Below are 26,748 nucleotides of genomic sequence, written 5' to 3'. Positions count from 1 at the left end.
TCTGCTGTGTGGTGTGGTGTGGTTCCATCTTCAAACAGTAGTTGAGCTTAAGAGGGTGATGTTTATTCTGTGTAGCCCAAGTAGAGAGCAAGCAGCCCCTGTATCCCTCACTCCGTTAAGTGCACTAGTTATAGAGACCAGGCAGGCCAAATCCTTTGTGTCTCGTAGGCAGAAATTGTCTTGTTTTTAAAACTTGTAACTTTCTGGACTGCCCTTCTTGCCATGTGATTTTTATTCCTCCTTCAAGATTCAGTTTACAGGTCAAGTTTTTAGGTATCTGCCAGGACGGGGCGGGGTGGGACTCTTCAGCAATGTGTGCCTACCTTCCTCTTGTGAAGTCATTGTTGCTTTCGTTTTATTTTACGTGCATTGCTGTGAGGATGTCAAGAATGATGATGTTCATAACCACTGATGTGTCTGTTATGGCCCACTGTGTTCTCTCTGTGGGAGTTTCTAGGCAGGAAAGTTTGTATCTGAGTGAGGCTTTGGAGAGCACATGTGTATGTATGTGTATATATATATATATGAGACTTGAGCACGGTCTTCTGCTCAGGCCTGCTACTTTTCTTGTCTGACTACCTTGCCAAAGCAGAGTGTTCTGAGGATGCTCAAGATATAAATAAAGTTCCCTTTCCCCCCTGCTTCTAGAAGATCGAGTACAATAAGCCATTTGTTAAACCAATAATGTAGGATTTTCCCTCCCGCCATCCCTTCCTTCCTTCTTTCCTTGCTTTCTGGTTTCTATTTAAGATTAAGGAGGGAGGGAGAGAGAGAGTTCAGTCTTTGAGATGGGGCTAGCTACTTGATTGAATAAGAAAAATGGCAGAAGTATGTGATGGGAGGCTGACGTCAATAAATTGAATAACCCTTCCTTCTTTTATTTATTGTTGTGTTCTTCCAGGCCTGCTTAGTTATGTTAAATACCTCTGACCTTTTCCCCTGCTTGCCTTCCTCAGCCTGAACATTTATATAAAGGCTTCCAATGTGATTAGCATTGATGCTTCTGAAATCACATGGAAACTAGATGGTCAGAGATAAATTGTGGGTCTCAGCAGTGGGCAGCCCAGGAGGCTTTTACATCTGCCTCTTCCCTGAATTGAAAATGCTGCTGGGGCCATATGGCAGAGTGCCTCACAAAGGAGCCAAGAATGACTTTCTGGCTGCACCCCATATTATCACTTGCTTCTGTTTTAAAGTGGAGGTTTTAGTGCTTTGGACTTGATTTACTATATACCAGTGGGATTGATTCTTAATTTAAAGTGTGTGTGTGTGTGTGTGTGTGTGTGTGTGTGTGTGTGTATAAAATCTAATTCCAGTAATGTTTTCAGTATTTCCACTCAATGAAAGATTTTAGTTACCCATGTTTCTCTATAAGTATGGAAGGAAAAACAGACCCTAATAACTCTCTGACCCTTTACTGACTTCTTCCCTTGACAATGCAAAATGTTTTGTTTAGAACAAAGTAAGGTTGCCTGACTAGCTTCTATTGTTTTCTAAAAATAATCTGTAATTTTCATGTAGTAAAATGTATAGATGTCTCCCTACATAGGCAAGGATTATTATGTCCTGGCTTATGTACAAATTTGTATACATTTGCTGACTAAAAAATGCTGTACTTCACATTTACATACCCAGGGCCTTGAAAAATCTACATTTAAAGGAAGTTTAAAATCAGGTAACACCTGATAGCTGTTACTTGCCCTTCTCACATCCTCTGTCTTCCCAGGCCCATGTTGGTCAGCCTCACTCTACCCTCCCTGCTCCATCCTCAGCCCCTTTGTGTTTCTTTGTCTTTATCCCAGAGTCTGTTCTCAGGTTGTGTATCATCCCCGTGTTAACGCTTTTCATGTTCACTTCCGATGGGGTCTGCTATTTTTTACATGATACAAAAATAGGATAACTCATTTTATTTGGGTGGTTATGCATAGTGGAACCAAACTGAGGAATTGTCACAAAGATTTTAAACCTGTTTTCCCTGATTGCCTGCACTTACACACACACACACACACACACACACACACACACACACACACACACACACACACACACACACACACAGTGGTGTACACCTTTACTCCCAGCACTCTGAGGCAGAGTTGGGTGGATCTCTGAATTTGAGACCAGCCTGATCCACATCACAAGTTCTGGGCCAGCCAAGGCTGTATAAGAGAGAGGAGGAGGAGGAAGAAGAGGAGGAGGAGGGCGACAGCAGTGACGGTGGTGATGGGGAGAAAAGGCTGGTGAATGCTCAGCTATGAGGTGCTTGTCACACAGTTCTGCTACCTGAATTCTGTCCCTAAATCCTGTAGTGGACGTAAAGAACTGGTTTCCAGATGTTGTCCTCTGACCCCCACCCAGGCACCGTAACTTTTGTGCACATAACACATGTGCAGATACATAAAAATAGTATTTAAAAAAGAAACCGAAGCTGGGCATTGGTGGCGCACACCTTTAATCCTAGCACTTGGAGGCAGAGGCAGGTGGATCTCTGTGAGTTCGAGGCCAGCCTGGTCTACAGAGCGAGTTCCAGGACAGCCTCCAAAATAATACAGAGAAACTCTGTCTTGAAAAACTGGAAAAAAAAAAAAAGAAGAAGAAAGAAAGAAAAACCGATATTTACATAAAAATAATCTGAGAAATCTTATTTGGTTACACGGTGACTTGAAATCAGGCTTGGAATAGTGAATGAATATGATGCATTCAAGTGCTGCTTGATTTATAGAAATCTGGGAGTATTTTGCTTATCTGGCTGGTTGGATGATTCATTTGAGACAGTGTAATGTAGTTCAGGCTAGCCTTGAACTCACTAGCTGAGGTTGACCTTGAACTCCTGATCTTACTGCCTTAACATCCCAAATACCAGGATCCCAGGCATACACTACCATGCCCAGCTCTGTACCTTTAGGATTTAAATTTGTAAAATAAAATAGTTACTCTCATTTATAGTGATAATAATAGCCATATAATATTCTAGAAAAGTCCATATTGCCAGGATAATAAGTCTGTGATCTCAGGGAGCTTCTAAGGTTAATAATTTGTGATTATGGCTATGAAATATGAAGGCTTTTATGTGATTTTACAAGTAGCTGACTATATATGGGACATTTTTCCTTTGGGGGAAATTACTCATTAAGGGCAATAGTCATTTTCTCCTCCTTCTCTAATAGTCATAGTTAAGAACTTCCCCCTTAGTTGAACTGTATAATACATCAGTTCATCCCTTAAAAAAAATACAGAGAGATGATGGCTGTATTTTCTATTTATACTCCTTTCTTCTGTTACGTAGTAATTTTAGAAAAGGATTTTGCATAGAGGTCAAGGTATTCATTTAGTAAATCATATTCTTGATATAGGATGTTTAATTAAACTGCCATGTGACTTTTTCATTTGCATTGTCATTTTTTATTTAAGCAGACTCTGTTCTAGTTGACATATTACAAAAGAGACCAGGCTGAAACCTTCATTTTTATACTCTTTTAAAGCTGCCATCTAGATTTAAGCATGTTTGTATAAAATATTTTAGAACAACAAACCTGAAATGAGTAAAACTTAGGACACTTAAACTATTTTTTAAAGCAGCACATAAGGCAGGTTAAAATACTGTACAGCATTGGCATTCCTTTCAGGGGACATTGTTTCTCCAGGAATTGACTGAATTCAGATCCTTCTACACAGAATCCCTTGCTGTGTTTCTTTTCCATTTTCTAATTCATTTTGGTTATAGGATTCTCTGTGAATTGCCTTGTCCTTTTCTACATTCTTACATAAGATTGTTCTTCTAGTCATGAAAAATGGTACCCGTTTCACCACTTACTAAGGAAGACTTTTACTTGAAGGCTTTCTGGATTTAAAGGCAGAATATATGACTAGGGGCAGAAATTCTTCATTATTTATAGTCACTGAATCTTTGTCTGCTTTTTAAATGCCTTTGGAAAGCTAAGTCCTATGCCCAAAAGTGTGCTTTTGTGTGAAACCTTATAATGAACTACTTACCCAGGTCATATGCTTCTAAAGCCCTGCGTTTCTTTCCTCTGGATAAATTGCATTAATGTTAACAATAGCAATGCCGTGCCGTTAACAAAGAAAACAGAGACAAACAGTGCAAATGGAGGGTGCTGGACTCTGAAGCACAAAGAAGGCTTGGGTTGTGTTATCAAGCAAGGGATCTGCATTAACTCAGACTGCTATAAAAAATACCTTGCTAGCTCAAACTATAGTTTATTTTTTGACAGTTTGGATGCCTAGACGTTCCAGATCAAGGTGCTGGTGGTTCAGTGTGAGGTGAGGTTCCTCATGTCTTATAGGCCGTGTCTTCTTGCTGTCTCACCCGCTGCCTCTTCTCAGGAACCTAGTCCTGTAGGACTTAGACCTTCTCATCTGACCTCACTAGCCTTTTCCTCGGCCTCACAGGCCTTATCTCCAGTAGAACCTTGTTGGGGATTTTGTATTCAGCACAGGAATTTCCGGAAGACAGAACAGGATCAGTTTAATTGCCAAAGGCTGCTCACCCAGTCCCAGGGTCTTGTCATAGGTGTCTGTCCTGACTCAGTTCCCTCACTCCATTACAAATACTCAGGGTGAGGGTTTTCTGAGATACCATTTGTTTGGATGCATAACTACTCAGTAATACTGTAGGTGATACACAGTGTTTGCATGAAGACATTAGCTGTCTGGCCCTGACTGGCCCTGGGTGCAGGACAGGTTCTTTTTTGGGCTGGAGGGCCAGGCGCAATACGAGCACCACTGTTGACTTGGCTGGCCTTGCAGGAGCCGGGTACCGCGGGTGAGTCCTCTCCGGATGTCCTCTGTATCCATAGCAGTTTCCTGGCTCTCCAAATCCCAGGACCCACTCTGGAAGAATCTGTTTGTGCTTATGAATTACAAACGCTATAACTTTTGGACTCTTTCAGGTTGTTTGAAGGACGCTCATCAAGGAAACCAGAGAAACTGAAAACACTCTTTTGCTACTTCCGAAGAGTTACAGAGAAAAGTAAATTCCTTTTATTCGTAACTATAATTTCCCTTGCTGATTGTGAAAATTCAAACCAAATAATCAGAAATATTTGTATTTTGAATTATACTTGCTTGTTCAAAAACATTTAAACAATAATGATTTAATATGATATCCTAAATCTTATACTGCTTATGTATAAACATAAATGTGTACTGTAATATCTGAAATAATTTGAAATTCATACCCAAGAGTTGTTGTGACTCAAAATGACTTTCAAAAGAAAGTGCAGGCCAGATGGTGGTTGCACACAGCTTTAATCGCAGCACTAGGGAGAGAGAGTCAAGTGGATCTCGGTGGGTTCAAGGCCAGTCTGGTCTACAGAGCAAGCGCTAGGACAGGCCTCAAAGCTACACAGGAAAGCCCTGTGTCAAAAAACGAAAAAAAGGAAAGGGAAGAAAGTACAATGCCCAGAAAAACATACTTAGGATGCTTTTCATTTCAAGAAGCATTAGCTAGCTTACTTTTTATAGATGGAATCATCCGTTTTTCCCTTTCCTCTTCCCTGCCCCACTGTCCTAGTTAGTAGCTGTGGCAAACACGATGACGAAGAGCAGCCTGTGGGTAGGGTTACTTTAGCCTACACTTCGTCAGTAAGGGAAGTCAAGGCAGGAATTCAGCGGAACTGAAGCAGCCGCCATAGCGGATCACTGCTTGCTGGCTCCGCCTCTCATGTGGCTCAGGCCCACCTGCCCAGGGGTGGTATAGCCCACAGTAGGCTGGGCCCTCCCGTCAGTCATCCAGCAAAGTAGTCTCTCACAGACATGGCCACAGACCTTTGGATCTAGACAAGTCACCAACTCAGATTCCTTCTCCCAAGGTGACTATAGTTTGTGTCTAGTTGACAATAAAAACTGGCCAGCACATCCACTAAGCTCTTCATAGAGTTTTTATGAGACTGATTTGTTCTCAGTGTCTGTCTTCCTCTGTGGGACCAGACTACCTTCATTTCCCCAAAGCAGGTTCTCATCTGTGAGATAGAAGTATAATTATGTTTACCTCTAGGATAGTTGCAGACATTGAGCAAGAAGATACACACTTTCTATATTAACTATTACCAGTAGGTAGACTTTCCTGCAAGGTATAAGAAAGCCAGAAGACTTACTGAGAAAGTCACTTCTAGCATGGTCAAGTGAAAGCTTTCTTCCTTTCTAGTCTCCAGCTTGGAAGAATGTCTTAGATCAGATCTTGAAATCATTCCAAGGTCGTTTACCCCTTTAAATACAATGTTGTTAGATGTTGGTCACATTTCTAGAAAGAAGTCTGGAGAAGAAGACTTTGATATTTATGGGGAAAACCATATTCTTATAAAATAGTATTTATAGCTTACCTAATTTAGTTTTGTACCCTATACTGAAAGAAATGTTAAGGAAGATGCAGGGTTGTTCAGGCTTATTAGAATCACAATTAAATTAGAATTCATAATGATTTGTTGAAAATGTGACCTTTATGCTGGGGAGTTGCTAATGCTGGCAAGGACCTTAGGTTGACTCCCTAGTACCCATGTGAGAAAAAGCCACCAAGATAGGCTTGTCCCTGTGTTCTCTGGCCAGCCAGCCTAACCTACTTGACAAGCTACCAACCTAGCCTACTAGGCCAGTGAGAGACCCTGTCTTAAATAAATGAGTGAGTGAGTGAGTGAGTGAGTGAGTGAGTGAGTGAGTGAGTGAGTGAGTGAATGGAAGTTGGCAGTGCCTGAGGAATACCCTAACGTTTTCTGACTTACACACACACACACACACACACACACACACACACACACACACACACACACACACACACACACACACAGAAATAGGTCTCCTTTGAGGTAGGGTCTCATTGTGTAACACAGGCTGGCCTTGAACTCAGAGTCCTCATATCCCCACCTTTAAGTACTAGAATTGCAATTATGTAATTCAATGTAGTATCAAGTTACTAATTATTTTTACTAACATGTTTTAGATATAAATAAGATTGAAAGTTGACTTTTCTGAGTCAAATCATAATTCTTTTCTAAAAGCTAATTTGCTTTTCTAAGTTTTAGTGCTTTATTTATTTTGAGGGGAAAAATTAAAAGCTTTTGTTTAACTAGAAATGTATAAACCTTCATAAACTTTGGAACTTAGATTGAGGAAATTATATATAAATAAAGAAACTTATATAAATAAAAGTTGCTTCTTTCCTGCCCCTCTCCCACTCTGCATGGTAATTACTTCTCTGTAGAAATACAGCACAATGTTCCTCTGAGTCTTGATGTGACTCTGGTAAAGGAAATAATATGAAGGGGAATGAAAATCTTGTAGTAGAGTTTCTGGAGTCTACTGTATAGAAACTTCAGAAATCAGTTTAAAATACCATATTGCATTAAACTCCAAGATACTATAGATGGTAGAAAGTTCCATAACACTGTATGTCTCTAAGAAGAAGACATTTGGAGATGGGGAACTTTTAGAGGTAAGATGCCACTCAAACCTGGCTCACCAGACATCTGTGCTCTTAGTCACAAGGAAAGGAGAATCAACCTCGCCATGCAGAAAGGATACAGTAGAAACTTCCATCTCAACTGGATAGAGGAGAGGAAGAAGCTCTGAGAATTTGAACCTTAAGCTTCAAGTACCAGGCTTGCAATCCTACCTCCAGTGTGGTCTGCAAAGGCCCACGACAGGATTGGATCCAGTTTCAAGTCAGTGGTGCCTCAAGCTGACTATTAAAGCAGACACCAGTCTTCTTGGGGAAAGTTATATTTTAATCCTATGCCTCAGTAGTTCCACTGTAAAATAGTACACTAGTTTTGGAAACTTAGGAAATGAAACCAAAACATAGGTTTAGAATGGATACAACATAACTCTAGCAGGACCTGCTTCTTTTGTTAAACATATATATTTAATTTTCATGATGAGGTCTTGAGGACTATAAGATGTAATAGTCTTCTGAATTAAATTATTTTCTATAACTTCAGAAGTAAAGGTATTGTAAGTTAGATATGTAAAACTTGATGACTTGGACATGCTCTCCAGATGTTGTGTTACTGTTTCCATCTGGATGGCCACCTCATTCTCCCCCTCTCTTCTCTTGCCTTCAGTTTCTTTTAGTCTCTCTTACGTGTGAATGACATTTAATGGCCTCAATTCTCTGCTGAGTAATTGAATGATAAGATAGACATTGGTTTCATACACTCACATTGCTTCTCTTGTGTTTAGATTATTTGATTTCTTGTGAGTTTTAAGTATGTTGTCATTTGTCTTAAATAATCTAAAGGCTACTTTAATATCCATATTAACAAGAAGCCCTGGTTCTCATACTGCTTCCCTATGTAATATGTGAGTTGATTTAGGTGTTACTGAGAGTAAAGAATGCAGAACTGTTCACAGAATGAAAGAATGAAATTATTGGGGGGTGGGAGAGGGAACTGAAAGTGACATGCGTAAAAAGTTAAATAAAAAATATGGAAAAAAAGAATAAAATTATTGTGGAGCTTTCACTGAACTCAGCACCATCAGCACTAATTGTGTCTGATGTCTCTTTCTTCTTTAAGAGCCTTTGCTTCAGATGACAGCAGGCATGGCAACGGCTTTTTAGCTTGTTCTTTGGTCGGAAGCAGACAAATTACTTCTGGCCAGCTGACTTATTTTTTTGCTTTTGACTGAAAAAAAAAACAAACAGTAAATCTAACCAAAAAATGTTTTCTTCAAAAGTACTGACTATGTTAGTAATATTTAATTTTGATCATTTTAAGTCTATTGTTTCTTTAAAAGCAGATCTTTTTTCCCTTAAATTCTTACTTTTCAGTTTTTAAAGCATCACCGAAAAGTACCAGGCCTCAAATCATACTATTGTATTGTTATTTGCAGTTTTCTTTAGTGAGGGAAGATTGTTTTGTAGAAGGAGAACCTACTGTTAAGAAGGTTGCATTTTTAGTCATTATTTTGACCTCTGTAGCCAAGAAGTCATCATCTGCAGGTTCCGCATGTCATAGAATGAGCTTCGTCTAAAACTGAGTTTAACTTCTCATCCTCCTGCGTCCACTCCCAAGTGTGTGGTCACAAACATATGCTACTGTTCCTGGTTCTAATTATTGTTTGTGTGCTATTAGTCAGATTCTTTTACTAAGCATATGTAAATTAAAAATTAATACTTTATGTGTTTGTTTTCTTTTATGACTTTTGTAGAACCTACTGGATTGGTGACATTTACAAGACAGAGTCTCGAAGATTTTCCAGAATGGGAAAGGTAATAATAAAAATAACCATCAAGCTGGGCATTGGTGGCACACGCCTTTAATCCCAGCACTCTGGGGGCAGAGGCAGGTGGATCTCTGTGAGTTCTGAGGCCTGCCTGGTCTACAAAGTGAGTTCCAGGACAGCCAGAGCTGTTACAGAGAAACCCTGTCTCGGAAAAAAAAAAAAAACAAACAAAAACCAAACAAACATAAAAAGCTTCATCAACCTTAGAATTCCAGGGTCTGTTTGATGATGAGAGGATTCTGTTTTACGGCTCTTGGAAAGATGATTTCAACCTTTAATTGCCCTGCATCCAAGGGGATTCTGCCCATGAATGGCTGATCCTTGCTTCTTATTGTTAGAATGTGTCTTTTAGAATAAATTCTCATCTTTTGACTTCATTAAGACTTTTGAAACACATGTTTAGAATTGAGAGTTTTTCTATATAAAGATGCTGCTACTGCGTGGAACGTCTGTGTTCGCCCTAACACCCTTTTGCAGTATGTGTTTATATTGTGATGGATTTTCCTCCTAGAGAACAGCACAGAGAAACATCTCATTTACTGTGTTTTAGAATCGGCAGGTCAGGAACTTCGAGGCTTGATTTTTCCATGTGTACAATTGAAAAACTTTGTGGATTCCCTACTTAATACACTTTTTTTTTCATGTTTATCTAGAAATACTGAGGAGGGTAATAGCCAGTCTGAGTTAATCCACATTTGTAAGATCTTTACTACTCTGAAGTAGTTAATACATTTCCTAATCTAGAGCAAATTCCTAATGGTTAGAGAAATATGGGCCAGTTTTTAAATACAGAGAAAGATACGATAATGCTTTCTGCATGTACATTTTCGGTATATGTTTCACGTGAAGGAATGTCTCTCATTCCTGATTGTTTTCATAGTTTGTAATTTTGTTGAGAATAACCCTGAAGGTAGTTAACCTGAAAGGACCTGTCTACGTAGGTGAAGCTTTGCTCCTCACAGATGTTTATTTGTGAAACAACTTCAGCAGGCTGAATGTGTGATTGAAATGATTTTTTTGTTTTGTTTTTCAAGGCAGGGTTTCTCTGTGTAGCCCTGGCTGTCCTGGAACTCACTCTGTAGACCAGGCTGGCCTTGAACTCACAGAGATCCGCCTGCCTCTGCTTCCAGAGTGCTGGGATTAAAGGCATGAGCCACCATGGATAGAAAAAAGCAACGTGAACATGGAGAAGACATGAGCCAGGAAGCAAGTGTACTTAGAACCATGGCAGTTAGAGATAAAAGCGGCCCAGGAAGCCCACTAGAATGGTAGTGAATCTGCCATCCCTTCAATAGATGGAGACCAGACAGGCTCATTGATGGGAAATTCCTTGTTTTAACACAGCCTATTTCATTGTTAGCTACCTAATACCTAAGATTGTATTTCACCAAAATCACCTGTCTTCTTTAAGTCCATTCCACCATTTGTGGTTATTTTTCCTGGAACTGCAATTAGTGAATATGATTTGTAAACTTCTTCAACGTTTGACCTTTTTTCATACCTTAAAATTGCTTTCTTGACCTCTACTTTTAACATTGACACAAGTGTATACTATTATTTTTGGATCATGCACTTGCCTTTGACATACCTGGATTTCATTTGTTTCTCTTCAAATGTGTTGCCTAGAACTGCATCTACTGTGTCACCTGTCCAAACTAGTTGAGAGCATCCCTTGTCTTTGTCCTCTGCTATGCTGAGACACGGGAATTGAGAAGTACAGTATGTCTTGTTCATGTCTTTGTCCTCTGCTATGCTGAGACATGGGAATTGAGAAGTACAGTATGTCTTGTTCATGTCTTTGTCCTCTGCTATGCTGAGACACGGGAATTGAGAAGTACAGTATGTCTTGTTCATGTCTTTGTCCTCTGCTATGCTGAGACACGGGAATTGAGAAGTACAGTATGTCTTGTTCATGTCACTTTGGTATCAGTTTGTTGTGCATCCTTCACAGTGCACACTCGGCTGTCACTAAAGTAAAGGGTAGCCAGCATCAGCACAGACAGGTACAAGTGTAGACAATGGCGGGGCAGCTTTGTGAAAGGAACACAGTAACAGTCCCTGTGGGAGACTGACTGTCCTTTAACTCTGATAGGCAGGGCCTAACTTAGGACTGTTTTTCTAACCTAATATTACTTTATTGGTGTCTTGTTTGTTTCAGCTGCTTCATGTTGGAAATGTAATTAATGTAATTAAAATCAGTCTCCCAGGCTCCACAAGACTAGGAAAATGCATGCATTTAAAGAAGGAGGTTGGCCAGATGGTCTGGCATGGTGGCACACGCCTTTCTTTAATCCCAGCACTTGGGAGGCAGAGGCAGGTGGATTTCTGTGAGTTTGAGGCCAACCTGGTCTACAGAACTAATTCCAAGACAGTCAAGGCTGTTACACAGTGAAACGCTTCTCAAAAAAACAAATAAATAAAATAAAGAGGGAGGATGAAGGAGAGATAAGGATGGCTGGTACTGTGAAGAGTGTGGGACTGCATGGGTATCATGGAGTCAGAGGCTTTCCTGAAGTCTGTTTCTGGTATAATCCGGTAACCATTTGACTGCTAGCAGGTACTTTAGTGAGGCTTAGTCAATCACATCGTTTATATCTTTGATTCTTGGGGCAAGAATGCAGAGTATTTGCAGAGACGGAAAGTGGAGAGAGAGCTACTAGGAGATTAAAGGATTTATCAGACAAGTCATATCATTCCCTGTAGCCATTCCCTGCTTACAGTGAGAACCAGTGTACCTGGTTGCTAACTTCAGTTTTGAAGAAATGTTGCTAAAAGTAGTCCCAATTGACAGTTCACAGATTTCTGGATTGTTCCTCTTTGTCTTCCAGTTGTATCCTCATAGTCAGTCGCCCTCAGAATAAAAATGACTAAGAAACTAAACCCATGAAAAGGAAGTTAAAAATAATCTAATTGAGTTCCATTCCCAGAACCCACATAAGTGAAGGAGAGAACCAGCTCCCACGGAGTTGTCCTCTGACCTGTACACAAGCCTTGAGGCTCAGGTACCCACACACAAACATACACATGCATACAAGATAAGTAAACAAAAACACAAAATCAAACCTATAGACTTTCTGATAATCTTTTCTAAAAGCATGATATACTGTTAAGAGTTTCAATTAGTGAGAGGCTCCTTGGGTTGAAATTTCACTGCTTTTATTTACTAGTTTGAGTAAATCAGTTAAATGCTTTCCGTGTTTTCTTTTCCATCTGTAAAGTGGGGTTCTTCTGATAATTAAATGAGTTAATCCGAATAAAGTTCTTAAACTAGAAGTTGTCTTAAAGGAACTTAATTAAGCTTATCTGTCAGTTAGGCTAGAGTTTTGCCATAAATGTTTGTGGGCTCATAAAATTAGGACATTAGTAAATCTCAGCAATAAATAACACTTTTAAATTTCGTGTGTGTGTGAGTGTGTGTGTATATCTCGTTTGTGTGCTTATTCACCACCTACTCCAAAAACATTGTAAGAGTACCATTTCAATTAGCATCCGTGTTATTATAAATTAATATAAATAGTAAGTACAAATAAAACATATCCATTATATCCTAATCGATTTTTTTGTTCAGTAAGCAATTAGAGGAGGTGAATCTACTAAGAAAAAAGAATAACACCTTCAGATGTTGTTAATGATCAACCTGTTGTAACACACACAGACCAGTGTCTCAGTAACCATAGTTTATGAAACAAAAATAATTGTGCCTCCTGAATACTTATTTGCAAATGCTAGGTTTATCTGTCAACAGTGTTAATATAAAAATTCCATGGGTCAGAATCCCACTGGCTCGAGTTGTCAAACTAGTGAAAGTAGGACCCATCTAAGAAGAACCAGGCAGATCTAGTATGATAATAAAGTATCATATTGTGTCTTAAGAAATCTTTTTAACTATTAAGTTCATGTAGAGGAAAATAATATTCGGTCTCACTTTAAAGTAAGTATGTGTATTGAGTAAGAAAAGCTGGGAGGAGAAAGACCGTGCTTGTTAGCGTTTCTTTCTGACTCTTGGGATCCTGAATGGTTTCATTTGCTTGTTCATAGTCATTTGTATTTTGTGATTTGTGTGTCGTGCATTACTTACCTGAGAAATACCTTCTACATTGTAGATGTGAGAAACCCCTGACGCGATTACATGTCACTTACGAGGGTACCATAGAAGGCAATGGCCGAGGTATGTTACAGGTAGGTAAATAGAAGACATATATGCACACTTAAGACTTTCCTCTCGCCAGGGTTCTGATAGAAAAGGAAATTTGGAAACTTGTCTCCTAGATTGATCTAATGCAAAAAAAAAGTATGGATTAAAGCACAGAGCAGCTCGCTTTGGCAGCGGCTGTTTGCCCGTGTGTGCTCGTGTGCCTGATATAAAAGCTTTTGACAGAAAATCTCGAGATCAGATTGGTTTGGACACTACTTGTGGATTGACAGAGGCTGAAGTTCCTGGGGTATGGTCTTGACAAGCTGTCATCAGGAAATTTTGTTCTTTTTCTTTAAAGGCTTGTCTTTGCCCCAAATCATGACGAGGTTGAGATGTTTTTATGTCACCAGAAGCCTTGTTTGGGTGTAGGAGGCAGACAACTAAGACTGATTGGTAAAACAGACTTCTTTCCCATATAGACCTCTCAGAGCACATGATGTAGCTGTTTGTTCTGTCTTTTCTCTGTTGAAAAGCAGGCAGTCCTGTTTATTCCTTAATCCTTACTATAAAGTTATTACTATCATTACTTTTTTCCAAAATCTGAGAGAAATAGTGATTAAGAAGCAAGGCATAGTGTCACAATCCTAACATTTGAGAGTCTGAGGCAGGAGCTTAAGTTCCGAAGTAGCTAAAGAATCTTATTCTTTCTAAAACAGTCCTTCGTGTAGACATATTTATAAATAAAATTCGAAAAGAAGCATGCTCTGTTTTCTGTTTGTTTTGGGTTCTGTAAGACAGCTTCTCAGTGTGTTGCTAATTCATTCCATAATCCAAGGTGCACTCAGCCTTATGATCCACCTGCCTCTGCCTTCTGGGCTATCAGCATGTTCCACGTTGTGTAGTTATGTTTTGTTTTAAATCGCTTTCCAGGTGGTTGTGGTAACACATCCTGTAACTCCATCATTCAGGAGGATTGCTGCAAGCTCAGCAGTGTGTTCAAAGTCTGCCTGAGCTGTGGCAGAGCCCTATTCCAACATTCATGCACACATGGTCTCTCTCTCTCTCTCTCTCTCTCTCTCTCTCTCTCTCTCTCTCTCTCTCTCTCTCTCTCTCTCTCTCTCTGTGTCTGTCTGTCTGTCTCAGACACACACTCACACTCATACACACACTGCTACCTCAGATCACCTTCTCCCAGTGATTCCTTGAACTTGCAAACAAAAACACTTAAAATAAATTAATCTTACAATTTTTCTTCTACTTAAAATATAATTTTTCAGTGTGCTTAAAAATTGTTCCAAATGAATATCACTTTCTGTTGCACTTCTTTCTTTATGCAGTTCTTTCTTGCATTTGAATCTTGGATAAAATGAGAGCGTCATAATGTACCTAAGAACTAAGCAAAGCTATTGCTAGTTAGCACCACAGGAATGCTGACCTCTCATTACAGAACAATTCAACAAGGAATCATTTACCAACAGTCAGGGTTGAGATTCTCCCCACTTGCCTGCAATATATTATATAGGAAATATGGTGCCTTGGTAAGTTAAAAGACTACCATAAAGGCTTCTAGTACTATTAATTGCTCTTTCTACCCATTCTACGTCTCCCCAGGAGGTCAGGGACTATTGTATTGCAGTGCTCCAAAAGCTCATTATGTAGCAAATAAATTATGTTGTATTGAATGGCAACAATGAAACCTCTGTAAGGAGTGTTATCATTTCTCTCTTTTCATCCAGTCACAATGCAGAAACTGGGTAATCTGAGCAAGTACCTTTAAAGTAAGAGACTTGGAAAATGACTGGCTAAAAGTAAACAGACACTCATGTGCATGTATTTTTGTACTGAGGCAGGTCCCCCCACCCCCCATTATAGAGGGTCCTTTATAAGAACGTTTTAAGTACTAGAAGCTTTGAGGTTCTGTTTCTTGTCTAAGCTCTTGCTATCACAGTATATTTCTGTGTCCATCCTCAAGTAATGACTGTCAGGGGCCTTTTTTATCAAAGAGTGAACAATAATATTATCAAGTAGTGTATAAGGTTGATAGATCATATCTTTTTATTTCAATTATGTATCTGCAGTAAAAAACAAGTTATGTTGATCTCAAACCCTGTTTGTATTCATAGAAACATTACAATGATGGGTATGTAGTTTTCCATTTCTCAAATGCTGTCCATTTCATTTCTGGAATTTTAGGTCTCTTCTTTTCCTTATACTATTCCACAGCCCTACTTGAGGCCTATCAGTTGTTCAGTGGTTATCTAGCTACTTTGCTATTAATTTTACTCTTTTCAGTGAGTTATCTTAATAAAAACACTGGTCCAAGTTGTTAAATTAATCATTCCCAAAACTTCAAGATTTGAGTAAAAACTTGTCTATTCCGCAGACCACCTTATCATCATCCTTAACCCCCATGTGATGTGCTCTACATTGCAGGCTTAGTGAGACACTGTCTTCTTCAACAGTGGTTAGCACAGCCTTGTGTTTCCCCTCATGCCGCCAACCTGCGCAGGGTCAGATGCTGCCTCTTTTTGAAGAGCTGCACTGTCCCCTGTACTCAGCTTTTACTCATTCCATTAGTGATATATCTGGGAAATAATTATTCTGGATTTTTAATCTCAGTAGTACTCTGGAGCACAAATGCAAATATATGGTTTTCTATATACTCATTTCAATAATTTGTCAATAGTATGTTTCAGCATTTTCTAAGATCTTATGGGTAAAATAATTAATTTCTGTCTTTTCTCATTTTGTTTTCTTGTCTACTCTTCTATAAAATTGGCTTCATATTTTCATTCCACGGCTTTAGAAAATATAAACAAGTTTTTGAGAGAACTTACATTTTATAATTGAGAAACTTGTTATAATTTATAATAAATTGTTTTACTTGTGTGTTTGATTTTATATACCAATTATGTACATCTGTAATCTAACTCTTTAGAATACTGTAAACAATCTAATTAAATAAATAATCACTTTCTAAAATTGAAGTAATGTGGCAGGTTGACTTTGCGTTCCTTTGAGGACAGTGGCTCCATACAGGCAATCAGGTTCTCACTGCATCGAGTACTTGCCCACACCCTGGAACAGGAACAAAGATGCCCATGTAGACTTACAGACTAAATTACAATTTTTTTGTTTTGTTTTTTTGTTTTACGAGACAAGGTTTCTCTGTATTGTTTTGGAGGCTGTCGGTCCAGCCCAGCCTCGAACTCAGAGATCCGCCTGCCTCTGCCTCCCGAGTGCTTGGATTAAAGGCATGCGCCACCACCGCCCGGCTCTAAATTACAAATATTAATGGAGTTAAATCTTTGTTCTTATGCTTGGTTTGTATTTCTCCCTCCATTGGGTATATTTAAAAATAGTTGGTAGTAGTCAAGCACTTTGGGAGTTGAAGTTTAATTTGAAATAAAAATTCTATCCCTTTATTCTTCCGTAGAAGAAAAAGAACTACTGAAAATAAAGGTCTTATTGTCTGAAAGCCACTTAAAATACACATAGGGAAATGACCTTGAAATCTTAGAGCAAGACTAATCTTATGACTAGAAGGACACAGATAAGGTTTTTATTTAATATTTTATCTAAAAGCTCAATTTTCAGGTTCTTTAAGAAGCTTTAGGACTCAAATATGCAGAGGTGTTAGCTGTCCTGAGATGGAAGGAATGTAACTATAATCACTCCTTAGGAAGATCTGGGGACTAGTTTTCACAGGGAAAAAAAAGATTTGATCCCATAGACTGTGTTTCTTTGTAATGTCTGTAGATGTTTTAGACACCATCTAATATACTACATTTTCTCCACTAGGTGGATTTTGCAAATCGTTTTGTTGGAGGCGGTGTAACTGGCGCAGGGCTTGTGCAAGAAGAAATCCGCTTTTTAATCAACCCTGAGTTGATTGTTTCTCGGCTCTTCACTGAGGTGCTGGACCACAATGAGTGTCTTATCATCACAGGTTAGTGTCTGTGTGTCTGTACAGTGGGTTACTTTTCTTCACTGAGGTGCTGGACCACAATGAGTGTCTTATCATCACAGGTTAGTGTCTGTGTGTCTGTACAGTGGGTTACTTTTCTTCACTGAGGTGCTGGACCACAATGAGTGTCTTATCATCACAGGTTAGTGTCTGTGTGTCTGTACAGTGGGTTACTTTTCTTCACTGAGGTGCTGGACCACAATGAGTGTCTTATCATCACAGGTTAGTGTCTGTGTGTCTGTACAGTGGGTTACTTTTCCCCATCTTGAGTCCCCAAAAGCAGCCCAGATAAGGCTTTTCTCTTGGGAACATTAAACTCAATATTTTTTAAAATACATTTTGTTTATTTATTGGAGGAGGGGGCGCTTGAGTACCCCAGGTCATATGGAGGTCAGAGGACAACTTTGGGGTGTTGTTTCTCTCCTCCTGCATACGAGTTCTAGGGATTGAATTCAGGTCATTAGTAACTAAAAGAATATGCCTGCAGGAATCCAAAACAAAACTAAAGTCCATGCAGAGGTATATGGTAAAATCAAGCCTGAGCTCCAATCCTGATGCCACACTCTTGGCCTCTGATAATATTCAGGCAGCCTTCAAGAGTGTATCTGATTTTCCCCTTTGTTTTTCTCTTAGGAGTCTTTGTCTTTTAACAGTTTTATTATGATTTCTCTGGGTATGGATCTCTTTGATGTTACTTTACTTGGAATTCATTGAGCTCCTAGAATCATTAGAGTTATTCTTGTCATCAAATTGATTAACTATTTGACCATTGTCTTTTATTTAATGTTCATGTTGTGCAGATGCAGATGTAAGGAGGGTACTTACAGGTGTGCTCATATGCATTGGAGGCTGGAGGACAGTCTTGGATGTTGTCTTCAAGAACACTCTCCGCCTCCCTTCTGACAGCCCTCCACTCATTAGACGAGGCTGTCTGGTCAGTAAGCCTCTGAAACCCTGTCTGTGCCGACTCAGCACCAGGATTACAGACACACACCGCACCATCCCTGGCATTTCTACTGGGGCTCTGGGGGTCAGACCCGGGAGCCCTTTCTAACAAGCTCTTTGCCAGTTGAGCCAAGCCCCAGCCCTGGGGCCCTTGTGTCTTAGAACAGTCTTTCCTCTCTAGATAGTAGAGATGCTGGTACACTTGGTGGTGCACTAGTATCTGGACCTCTGTTCGTTTTCTTCTTTCTTCATGTTTCCTCTGTGCTTGAGAGAATGGCTTCGTGTCGTTTAGACATCCTTACCCACTTGATCTGATGATTTGTGAAGTAAGGCAAACAACAAAATTTATTTAGCTTATGCACAAAATTAAAATTAACCTCAGCAAAAGAATATTTTTCTCTTAGACAGACCCTTAGTTTGTGACTTTAAGTTAATGACATGAAGAATTTCTTCTATAATTCTGAAACTGTTTCCAAAATTGCATTGACTTGGAAAGATCCACCGTTTGTTCTCAGCATTGTCTCAGTCAGCTCCGTACTGCTCGTCTGCCTGTAGTTGTGGATTGTCTGTCATGTAGTTCGTAAGATGGGTGAAGCTGAAGAAGCTACTGAGGGGGAGAGTGCACACGCCACAGAAAACCTGAGGGAAGGACTGCTGGCCGCCCGCCCGTGGTTGGCCGCTAAACCATTCAACACTTGCATTGCGCTCTCTTCATGAACTCTGCCGCTCAACCTGTTACTGTTCCCATCACTTGTATATGGCAATGATAATTTTTAAATAGTCTTAATATTTAGAGGATTTTTTCACTGAAGACTAACAATAAAATAGCCCATCAATTTTCAAGAAGAATTTACATCTTTAAAAAAATAGATTAGTAAACGTTGGTAAAATTTTGTATATTTAAATCCAAAGTTAGTTTCCTTCATTTACTTTAATTCTCTTATAGTAGGAAAATAATTTTACTTGCCATTAATTTTATAGTAAATAAGGGATGTCACTTTCCCTGGAAGTATTAGCAGGAAAACATTAATATGTATCTCTGTCCCTCTGGAATGGTCGGTGATCTCTGACTTACCTGCAGCAATTGAAAAGTGAGTGGAGACACAGATCTGAGCCTTTCCTTCAGATTTGTGGTTACCTCATGCTAAGGACACTTGGGGTGACTTTTAACTCAGCATTTCTCCCCATGCACTTAACTTTATTACATTGCTTCCTAATTAATATCTGCGATGTGATGTTCCCTTAATGGAAATGACCATTTTATCATCTATTTAGTCTCTGGATTTCTGCCATCTCCCTTCTTAGGAGACTCTTAACCATGCAGTGCAATTTATCTGCCTAATCAATTCCATTCCTCCAGTGATGCAGCTACGCTCGGTGACCTAATGGCTGACTGTGCTGCCTGAATCTGTAGAAGAGTTTTGAGAAATTGGAAATAAATTACATTTGTCATCATTGTAAGACATCTGGTTGCTATCAGACTTTTAAGTGAATATGAAACAGGTCATTGCAAACAGGCAAATACTTTTGTTCCGTGTTATTTCTGTTTGCAGTGATTCGCCCTCTAGTACCTGAGTTGAAACCTTTGGAAAGTATGAATGTAGTGAAAGAACTAAACACCTTCCAGCCAATTTCAATGTCAAGTGTTAAGGGGGTCGACCGTGTTCTCTTTTTTCTGTTTGCTGAACACATAGGGCAGATGCCTACACATGCCTATAGATGCAGAATAATAGATGATTTACATGAGCCCCTCCTACAATGAAGTGAATCAGTGAGCAGAATAGTTAATTACATAAGAGCTTCCCAGCAGTGAATCAGAACATCGGGACTGTCTGTCTACACAGTGACGTCTCCAGTCAACACAAGTGATAGACTAACAAAACTAAGCATGGCTTATGAGTCTGTGCTACCTTGGTAGGATAGAAAGAGAGAACACCACCGCTACAGAAACAGCCCGTTGCCAAGTGACTCCAGACTGTTAAGAGAAATGCCAGTCAGTGCACTTGGAGTTTTCCAGAGTATTTGGAGGTCAAATGTTTTTATGTTGCTTGTCTTTACAAAATATTTACTCGCTGTGAAGACTGAAGGCGTGAGTGTTGCACCTCCTCCATAATTGCCATTGCATGAATGATGATAATTGGAGTAGGTGAACTGCCTATGCCAGGCCCCAACCCACAGACAAGTAAAGTTTGTTAATTTCCTAGTATTCTCCCCAGTTTGTTATGAACTTTTATTAGTAGTAAGAGAAACTAGATCTACTTCTTACTATGTGTAAAGCTGATAATGCTGCCATGATTGTCCTTTAGTGAATTGTTGCAGACCATCTCACTAAGTAACTTCGAAGCCTGCTTCAGACTGTTTCCACTGTTCACTTTTACATTTCCATCACTGCTCATTAATAAATGTGAAATATGTTAAAAGCATTCATTTTTCAAATGACAGTGATATAACACTTGGCTGCTTAGAAAACCCAAAGTTTAATTTGCTTAGAGTGGAAGGAAGCATTTATTTCCGAAGTGCAAAGGAGATATACCTGCCCAAACCTCTGTGAAAAGAAAACTTGGAGTAAAAACATAGCAATTGTTCATTTATACTCTTCAACCATTTTGATTTTAAAAAGACAAAACAGGTATTTGCACAATTAAGAGAGCAAAGTAGTCAGGGTTTGTTGCCTTGTTTTTTGTTTGTTTGTATTTTGTTTTTTTGTTTTTTTTCTGCTAGTCAGAAAACGTAAACAAGTGTTTTCCTGGCTGGCTCTCAGTTCCCTTTTGGCAATAGACTAGAACAGTGTTAATGCCTAGACAAAAAAAGTGGGTTTTGTTTCCTCCTGCTGCTTTGCAAAGTTGAGTTCATTGACATGGTTTTGAAGGCGTTTTAATTTGACTCACTTGGTTTTCTAAATGATCCCATGAGGTAAAGCAATAATCACTATTAATAGCCTTTGGTTTCAGGTGATGTTGGTTCGCCAAGGTCACATGGGGTCCCACGTTTCCTAATGTCGGTGTGGTGGTTTTCACCGCAGCATGCTATCTTTGAAGATGTGGTTCTCTTTTGAGACATAGTCCCATGGTATCATACAGGCTGCTCTCAAAGCCCCAAAAGTGTCCCTGCCTCTGCCTCCCAAGCTGCTGTGCATGCTGCTAACGTGAGCGTCTAAGAGTCTGTTCTGTAGTCCCTGGAGGATATTCCTGAACTTACTGTCATAACTTTTGACACTGTGCTTTCTTTCCCTGCTATACATGCCCTGTGGGTGCTGCCCAGACAAGAACTTCCAGCTGACTTACAGTCTAGGAAGGTCCTGCACAAGAGATAGCAAGGACATTAGAGTTGTTTTCTTGCTTGTAGCATTAAAAAAAAATCCAAGTGAATTTATGGGGATTAAGATTAAAATTATTTTAAGTGGTGGTGTGCTAAACAATGAATTGGAAATTGTAGTATTTAACATTTATTAGGGGAAATTATAAATGATATATTTTTCATAGTTTTTCATAAATGTAAATGTCTTTTACATGCATATGTGTAAGCTTGTTTTTGCTTTGAGTTTGGTCTTTGAGATGTGATTCTCGTGTTCCCAGTTTGAATTCCTGATGTTCCAGCCTCCACCTTCCAAGCGCTGAGATTAGGACTCTCCTGTTTCCCTCGGGAAATCTGATGGTTTTATGTTTATGTCTATCCTCTGTCTCAAAATGTTTATTCATAACATGGGGTAGCAGTCTAGGTCGTATTTTTCTAGAAATATCTATGTGTTCCAATAGCATTTGGGTAAACTATCATTTCCTGGGTACCTTTTTATAGCTCCCTTTGGCCTCTATTTTGTTTCTTAGGTCTTCCCCTGTCTGTTTTAGGCCCAAATCCAGTAACTGTTGAGTTAAGATGGTTGAGCGCTCCAGGTTTTGTTGTTGGTTTGTTTTACTTTGTTGTTCTTCCTTTTCTTCTTCGCTGGCCATCAAGTCATGTCACAACCACACCCAGTGGAATTACTGTTTTTTAAACATGTACTGCTTTGCCTGAAGCCCCAGCTACTTAAGAGGCTTATGTGTAAGGATCTCTTGACCCCAGGAGTTTAAGTTCAGTTTGAGCAATATAGCAGTGCCCTAGGTTAGGAACAGGGTGTGGGGCTGTGGGGGGAGAGAATGCTGTTTAGAATTGGGATTGCTAGCATTGATATGAATATATATATATATAAATCAAGAACTAACCTTGTGATGATATTGAATTTTCTACTTGAAAGGAATGCTCTATTTCTCTGTCTGTTTGGGTCCTTTCTCTCTCTCTCTCTCTCTCTCTCTCTCTCTCTCTCTCTCTCTCTCTCTCTCTCTCTCTCTCTCTTTTAGTCTTATTCATCTATTACTAAGTTTGCTCAGGGGTAATTTATGTTTTTTTGCCACTGCGTTTAATGGATGTTTGGTGTTTTGTTTTCTCATTGTTTGCTGCTAGTATATAAATAGAGTGACATCTTTGATTTAACTCTTAGTTATGAGTTTTTCTTACCCTCTCCCCACGCTCAGCAACTTGGGATTTGCTGTATAAACAATAATGACATTTGCAAGTCAGTTTTACATTGTATTTTATCTTACGTTATTTTGTGTTGGGGTCAAGCCCAGGGCCTGGAGCTGCTTCCCCAGCCCTGCCTATATTTTCTCATCCTTTTGTCTTTTGTTTCTTTTCTTGTGTTATTGCACTGGTGGCAGCAGGGACAGGGTGGGGGTGGGGATGAATGGACTTACCTTACCCTTCAGGTGCAGTGCTGAATAGAAATAATAAAAATAATACTCTCCAGCCTGGTCTGTGTACAGAGTCCCAGGGCAGCAAGGACTATGTAGAGAGACCCTGTCTCAAAACACCAAAAAGAAAAAGGGAGAAAAATGGTACTTTGACCTTATTGAGCACCTTGGGGACAATGCTTCCACCACTGAGTCTGGAGTGAGTGATGCTGACAGACTGTTTGTTTCAGGTACTGAACAGTACAGTGAATACACAGGCTATGCTGAAACTTACCGTTGGGCCCGGAGCCATGAAGATGGGAGTGAAAAGTGAGTGTTTTCGATTTTAGTATTGTGTGGTGAAACTGCAGGAGTGTGTGCCTGACTCTGGCTCTCTGCCCCTTCCAGAAATTCATTATTTTTTTCACTTGCAGTAATTTTTTATACAATACATTTTGATCATTTCTCCGACCTACACAACTTCATATTTGGGTGCTCTCCCCCTCCCTTCCTCTTTCCCTCCCTCCCTCTCCCTTCCCCCCTTCTTCCCTCTCTCTCCCTCCATAAAGCCCACAAAACCAACAAAAACCCATGAAGTCCATTTCTGTTTGGCAGTGTGGCTGACAGACCCAGTCGCACTCCACTAAGACGATTTTCCTTTCCCAGAAGGCATCAGTTGGGAAGAGTTTCTTGATCAGGATCAGGACTTAGTGTCCGCCTCCCTTCTCACTGGGATTTTAGCCTGGTTTGACGTTGTGGTGATCACATACATGTTGTGACGGTCTCTTTGAGTTAATGTGTATCAGTCCTTTTGTGTCTGGAAAATACTGTTTCCTTAGAGTCATTTATCACCTCTGGGTCTTACAATTTTTTCATCTCCTTTTCCATGTAGATCCCTGAGAGTTGAGAGAGGGGTTTGATGAAGACCCCAAGTGTCTTACTCACGGCAGGCTGTCTTTGTCCAGCGGGGGCTCTCTATGTTAATTGCCATACACTGAAAGAAACGGCTTCTCTGTGAGGGTTGAGCAAAGCGCTGATCTAGGGTACTGTAGTATGTCATTAGGAATGATTTTACTATTCTGCTAAAGGAGCAGAATAGTAATAGTAGGCTTTCAGCTAAACCTGGGATATACCTAGTCTCGGGTTCTTGGCCATGTTAGCAGTGTCAAGTACAGATTACATCTCGTGGAGTGGGCCTCCAGTCCAATTAGGAAGTGGTCGGTTGCTCCCATAACGTGTACCAATGTGTATCTTGCAGGCCGGTTGCTGTTGTAGGCCACAGGGTTTGTAGCTGGGCGACACTGATGATTACTTTTCTCCTGTGGCAGTGTTACGAGCGCTAGTCAGTAGGGGTGAAGCTTCTGGTTGGGCCCCAGCCAGATTTCTCCATGTTCAATGACATAAGGAAGTGTTGTCTTCAGCAATGGGGCCTCATCATCAGATTGTGGAGAACAACATAGAGCCTTAGCAATAACCTGCAGTGTTTTGGGGGAATCTATGGGACCCCTCTGGCCAACAACTCAACAACCTCTAACCCATATCTGGCACTGGAGGTTTTATTTGGTGGCATAAGATATCCAGGTGAGGCAATGTCTCTCCCATTATGTAGTAACTACATTTAAATTATTTTTAAATTCAGTCTCACAGATGTTTTTGGTAGACAAAATACTATTGTCATGTCCCACACACCAAAGAGAAGAATAAAAATTCAAGTTTGAGACAAAAAACGTTCTGCAGCTCTTTGTCTCTGTGCTATAGAGGTTAACTTCCAAGTCCAGACTTAGAATGATTTCTAATTAGAGTTTAGAGCCTTTGGCTAGTTTACTTAGCCATCCTTAAGTATTCCATGTTATCAGATACATGTGGGAATAATGTATGTTGGGACCATTTGCCTGATGCCACATAGTAGTTGAGAACAGAGCCAGCAGTGAGTATTGCTGCTGCTGTCCCCTTCTTGAAATAGACTTTATATGTTAGCACCCTGGCTTACTCACTAAGTGATATAGAAAACTTACTATGCCAGGTGGGGAGGAAGATCACTTTGTGTTCACTTTTAATGACAAAAGCATTATGGCCAAAGGAGGCAGCTGTATCTATGTCACAGTCGAAATATTTGTAATGTCAAGTCTAGGCTGTGATTTCTTTTTATTTCATAAAATATGTTGTTCTTGTTTGGGTTCTCTTGGTGTGGTTAAAACAAACCAACTTGGGGAAGGGAGGGTTTATTTAGTTGGCTTACAGTTTATAGTCCAAGGGAAGCAAAGGCTAGAATTTGAGGCAGGAACCTAGAGGCAGGAGCTAAACTAGCTAAAAGACCATGGAGCAGTCCTGCTCACTGGCTTACTCCACTACCTTCCTTATACAACTCAGGACCACCTGCCCAGGAATGCCACTACCTATGGTGGACTGGGTCATTGACTATCAATTAGACATGCCCACCAACCAATCCAGTGGAGGGAGTTCGCTGTCCCCAGGTATGTCGAGTTGACAACTGAAGCTAACTATAGCACATATGCCTGCAATGAAAGTTATCTGTGGATCCCCATAATTACCCACAGACCAGCTTTGAGGCTTTCTGTCTTCAGTATAAAAACTTACTCGGCTACCAGTACTGCAAACAGATGATCTGTTTGAAATATTTTAGGTTTCAAAACTCATCACGCCAGGTAGTCCTTCATTTCTGTAGTCAGTGTATCTTGTATGCTTTTCTAGTCTGGATCACTTTAAAGTAGCTGACAGTTGCACAATCGGTATAAGGTTGGACTGAATGGTACATATTTTTTTATAACACTTGCCTTCTCAGGACTATTTCCTGTATAGTATGGGGTAATGATTTATGCCAGTGACTTAGTACAGATTTCTAAAAACAAAAGCAAAGTAAATACCGTATCTATGGTATTAGAGGAAAACAAAGACCAATATTCCTTTTGTTTACTCCCAAATCCCTTAACCTCTGAGGCTCCCTGTAAATGATGTTCTTGTTTACAATGTGTCATCTCATGTTGTCTCTTGATTTTTCATTTCACTACTCAACAGTCTGCAATATGCATACCTCTGAATCCAACACTGTAATGGTTTCCTGCCCTTCTGCTTTGCTGGGACCTGTGGTTACAGTGTGTTTGTTTTTAATATTATAACACTACCAAAATGTTGACAGTGTGACTCCTGCAAGGGTCTTACTTGAAGGATTCTACCTGTTCCTTATCTTTTTTCCCTTTCTGTCCATCGCAGGGATGATTGGCAGCGACGCTGCACGGAGATCGTTGCCATCGATGCACTTCACTTCAGACGCTACCTCGATCAGTTTGTGCCTGAGAAAATGAGACGTGAGCTTAACAAGGCCAGTGACCTTATTTCTGAGTTCATCCGGCAGCTGTCATCTATTTACTGCCATTTTATTAATGCTGAAATTAATGCTTTCTGGTAATTCTTGCAGTGTCAGTACATCTGCTGGTGGCTCTTCTGATTTAGTGGTTCTGTCAGCTTGTACAAGATGTACTTTCCACTCTGTAATTGTTTGATCACTGGCCAGCGTTGCCAGATAGACTGTGGCTCGGTGGTAAACCCTGCACATGTGCTTATCTCCTCAGGTACTTCAGTGGCTTCAGAACATTACCATTTTAAGCTATAGACAGGAATGAACTGTGGGCATGTTTGGGGGTTTTTTGTTGTTTGCTTTCTTTTGGATCTGTCACATGACCAACTCTTACAACTTGTCCTCCACCCTCCACATGCACAACATCGTACTCTAAGGCGTACAG

The 26,748-nt window shown here is 39.9% G+C and overlaps 1 protein-coding gene across 1 annotated transcript in view; it reads left to right on the top strand.

The window, feature by feature from the left end:
* The window catches only part of Parg (poly(ADP-ribose) glycohydrolase), a 99,974-nt gene that overhangs the window by 52,928 nt on the left and 20,298 nt on the right, over positions 1-26,748 (top strand). Inside the window, exons 10-15 of the mRNA XM_005077659.4 lie at positions 4,911-4,990; positions 9,163-9,223; positions 13,341-13,416; positions 17,174-17,321; positions 23,239-23,317; positions 26,219-26,327. Coding sequence (XP_005077716.1) covers positions 4,911-4,990; positions 9,163-9,223; positions 13,341-13,416; positions 17,174-17,321; positions 23,239-23,317; positions 26,219-26,327 — 553 coding nt within the window. The remainder of the gene's footprint in view (positions 1-4,910; positions 4,991-9,162; positions 9,224-13,340; positions 13,417-17,173; positions 17,322-23,238; positions 23,318-26,218; positions 26,328-26,748) is intronic.

Source organism: Mesocricetus auratus, unplaced genomic scaffold (assembly GCF_017639785.1).
Source record: "Mesocricetus auratus isolate SY011 unplaced genomic scaffold, BCM_Maur_2.0 Super-Scaffold_100006, whole genome shotgun sequence".
Classification (NCBI taxonomy): domain Eukaryota; kingdom Metazoa; phylum Chordata; class Mammalia; order Rodentia; family Cricetidae; genus Mesocricetus; species Mesocricetus auratus.
This window is presented reverse-complemented; position numbering and strand designations above follow the sequence as displayed.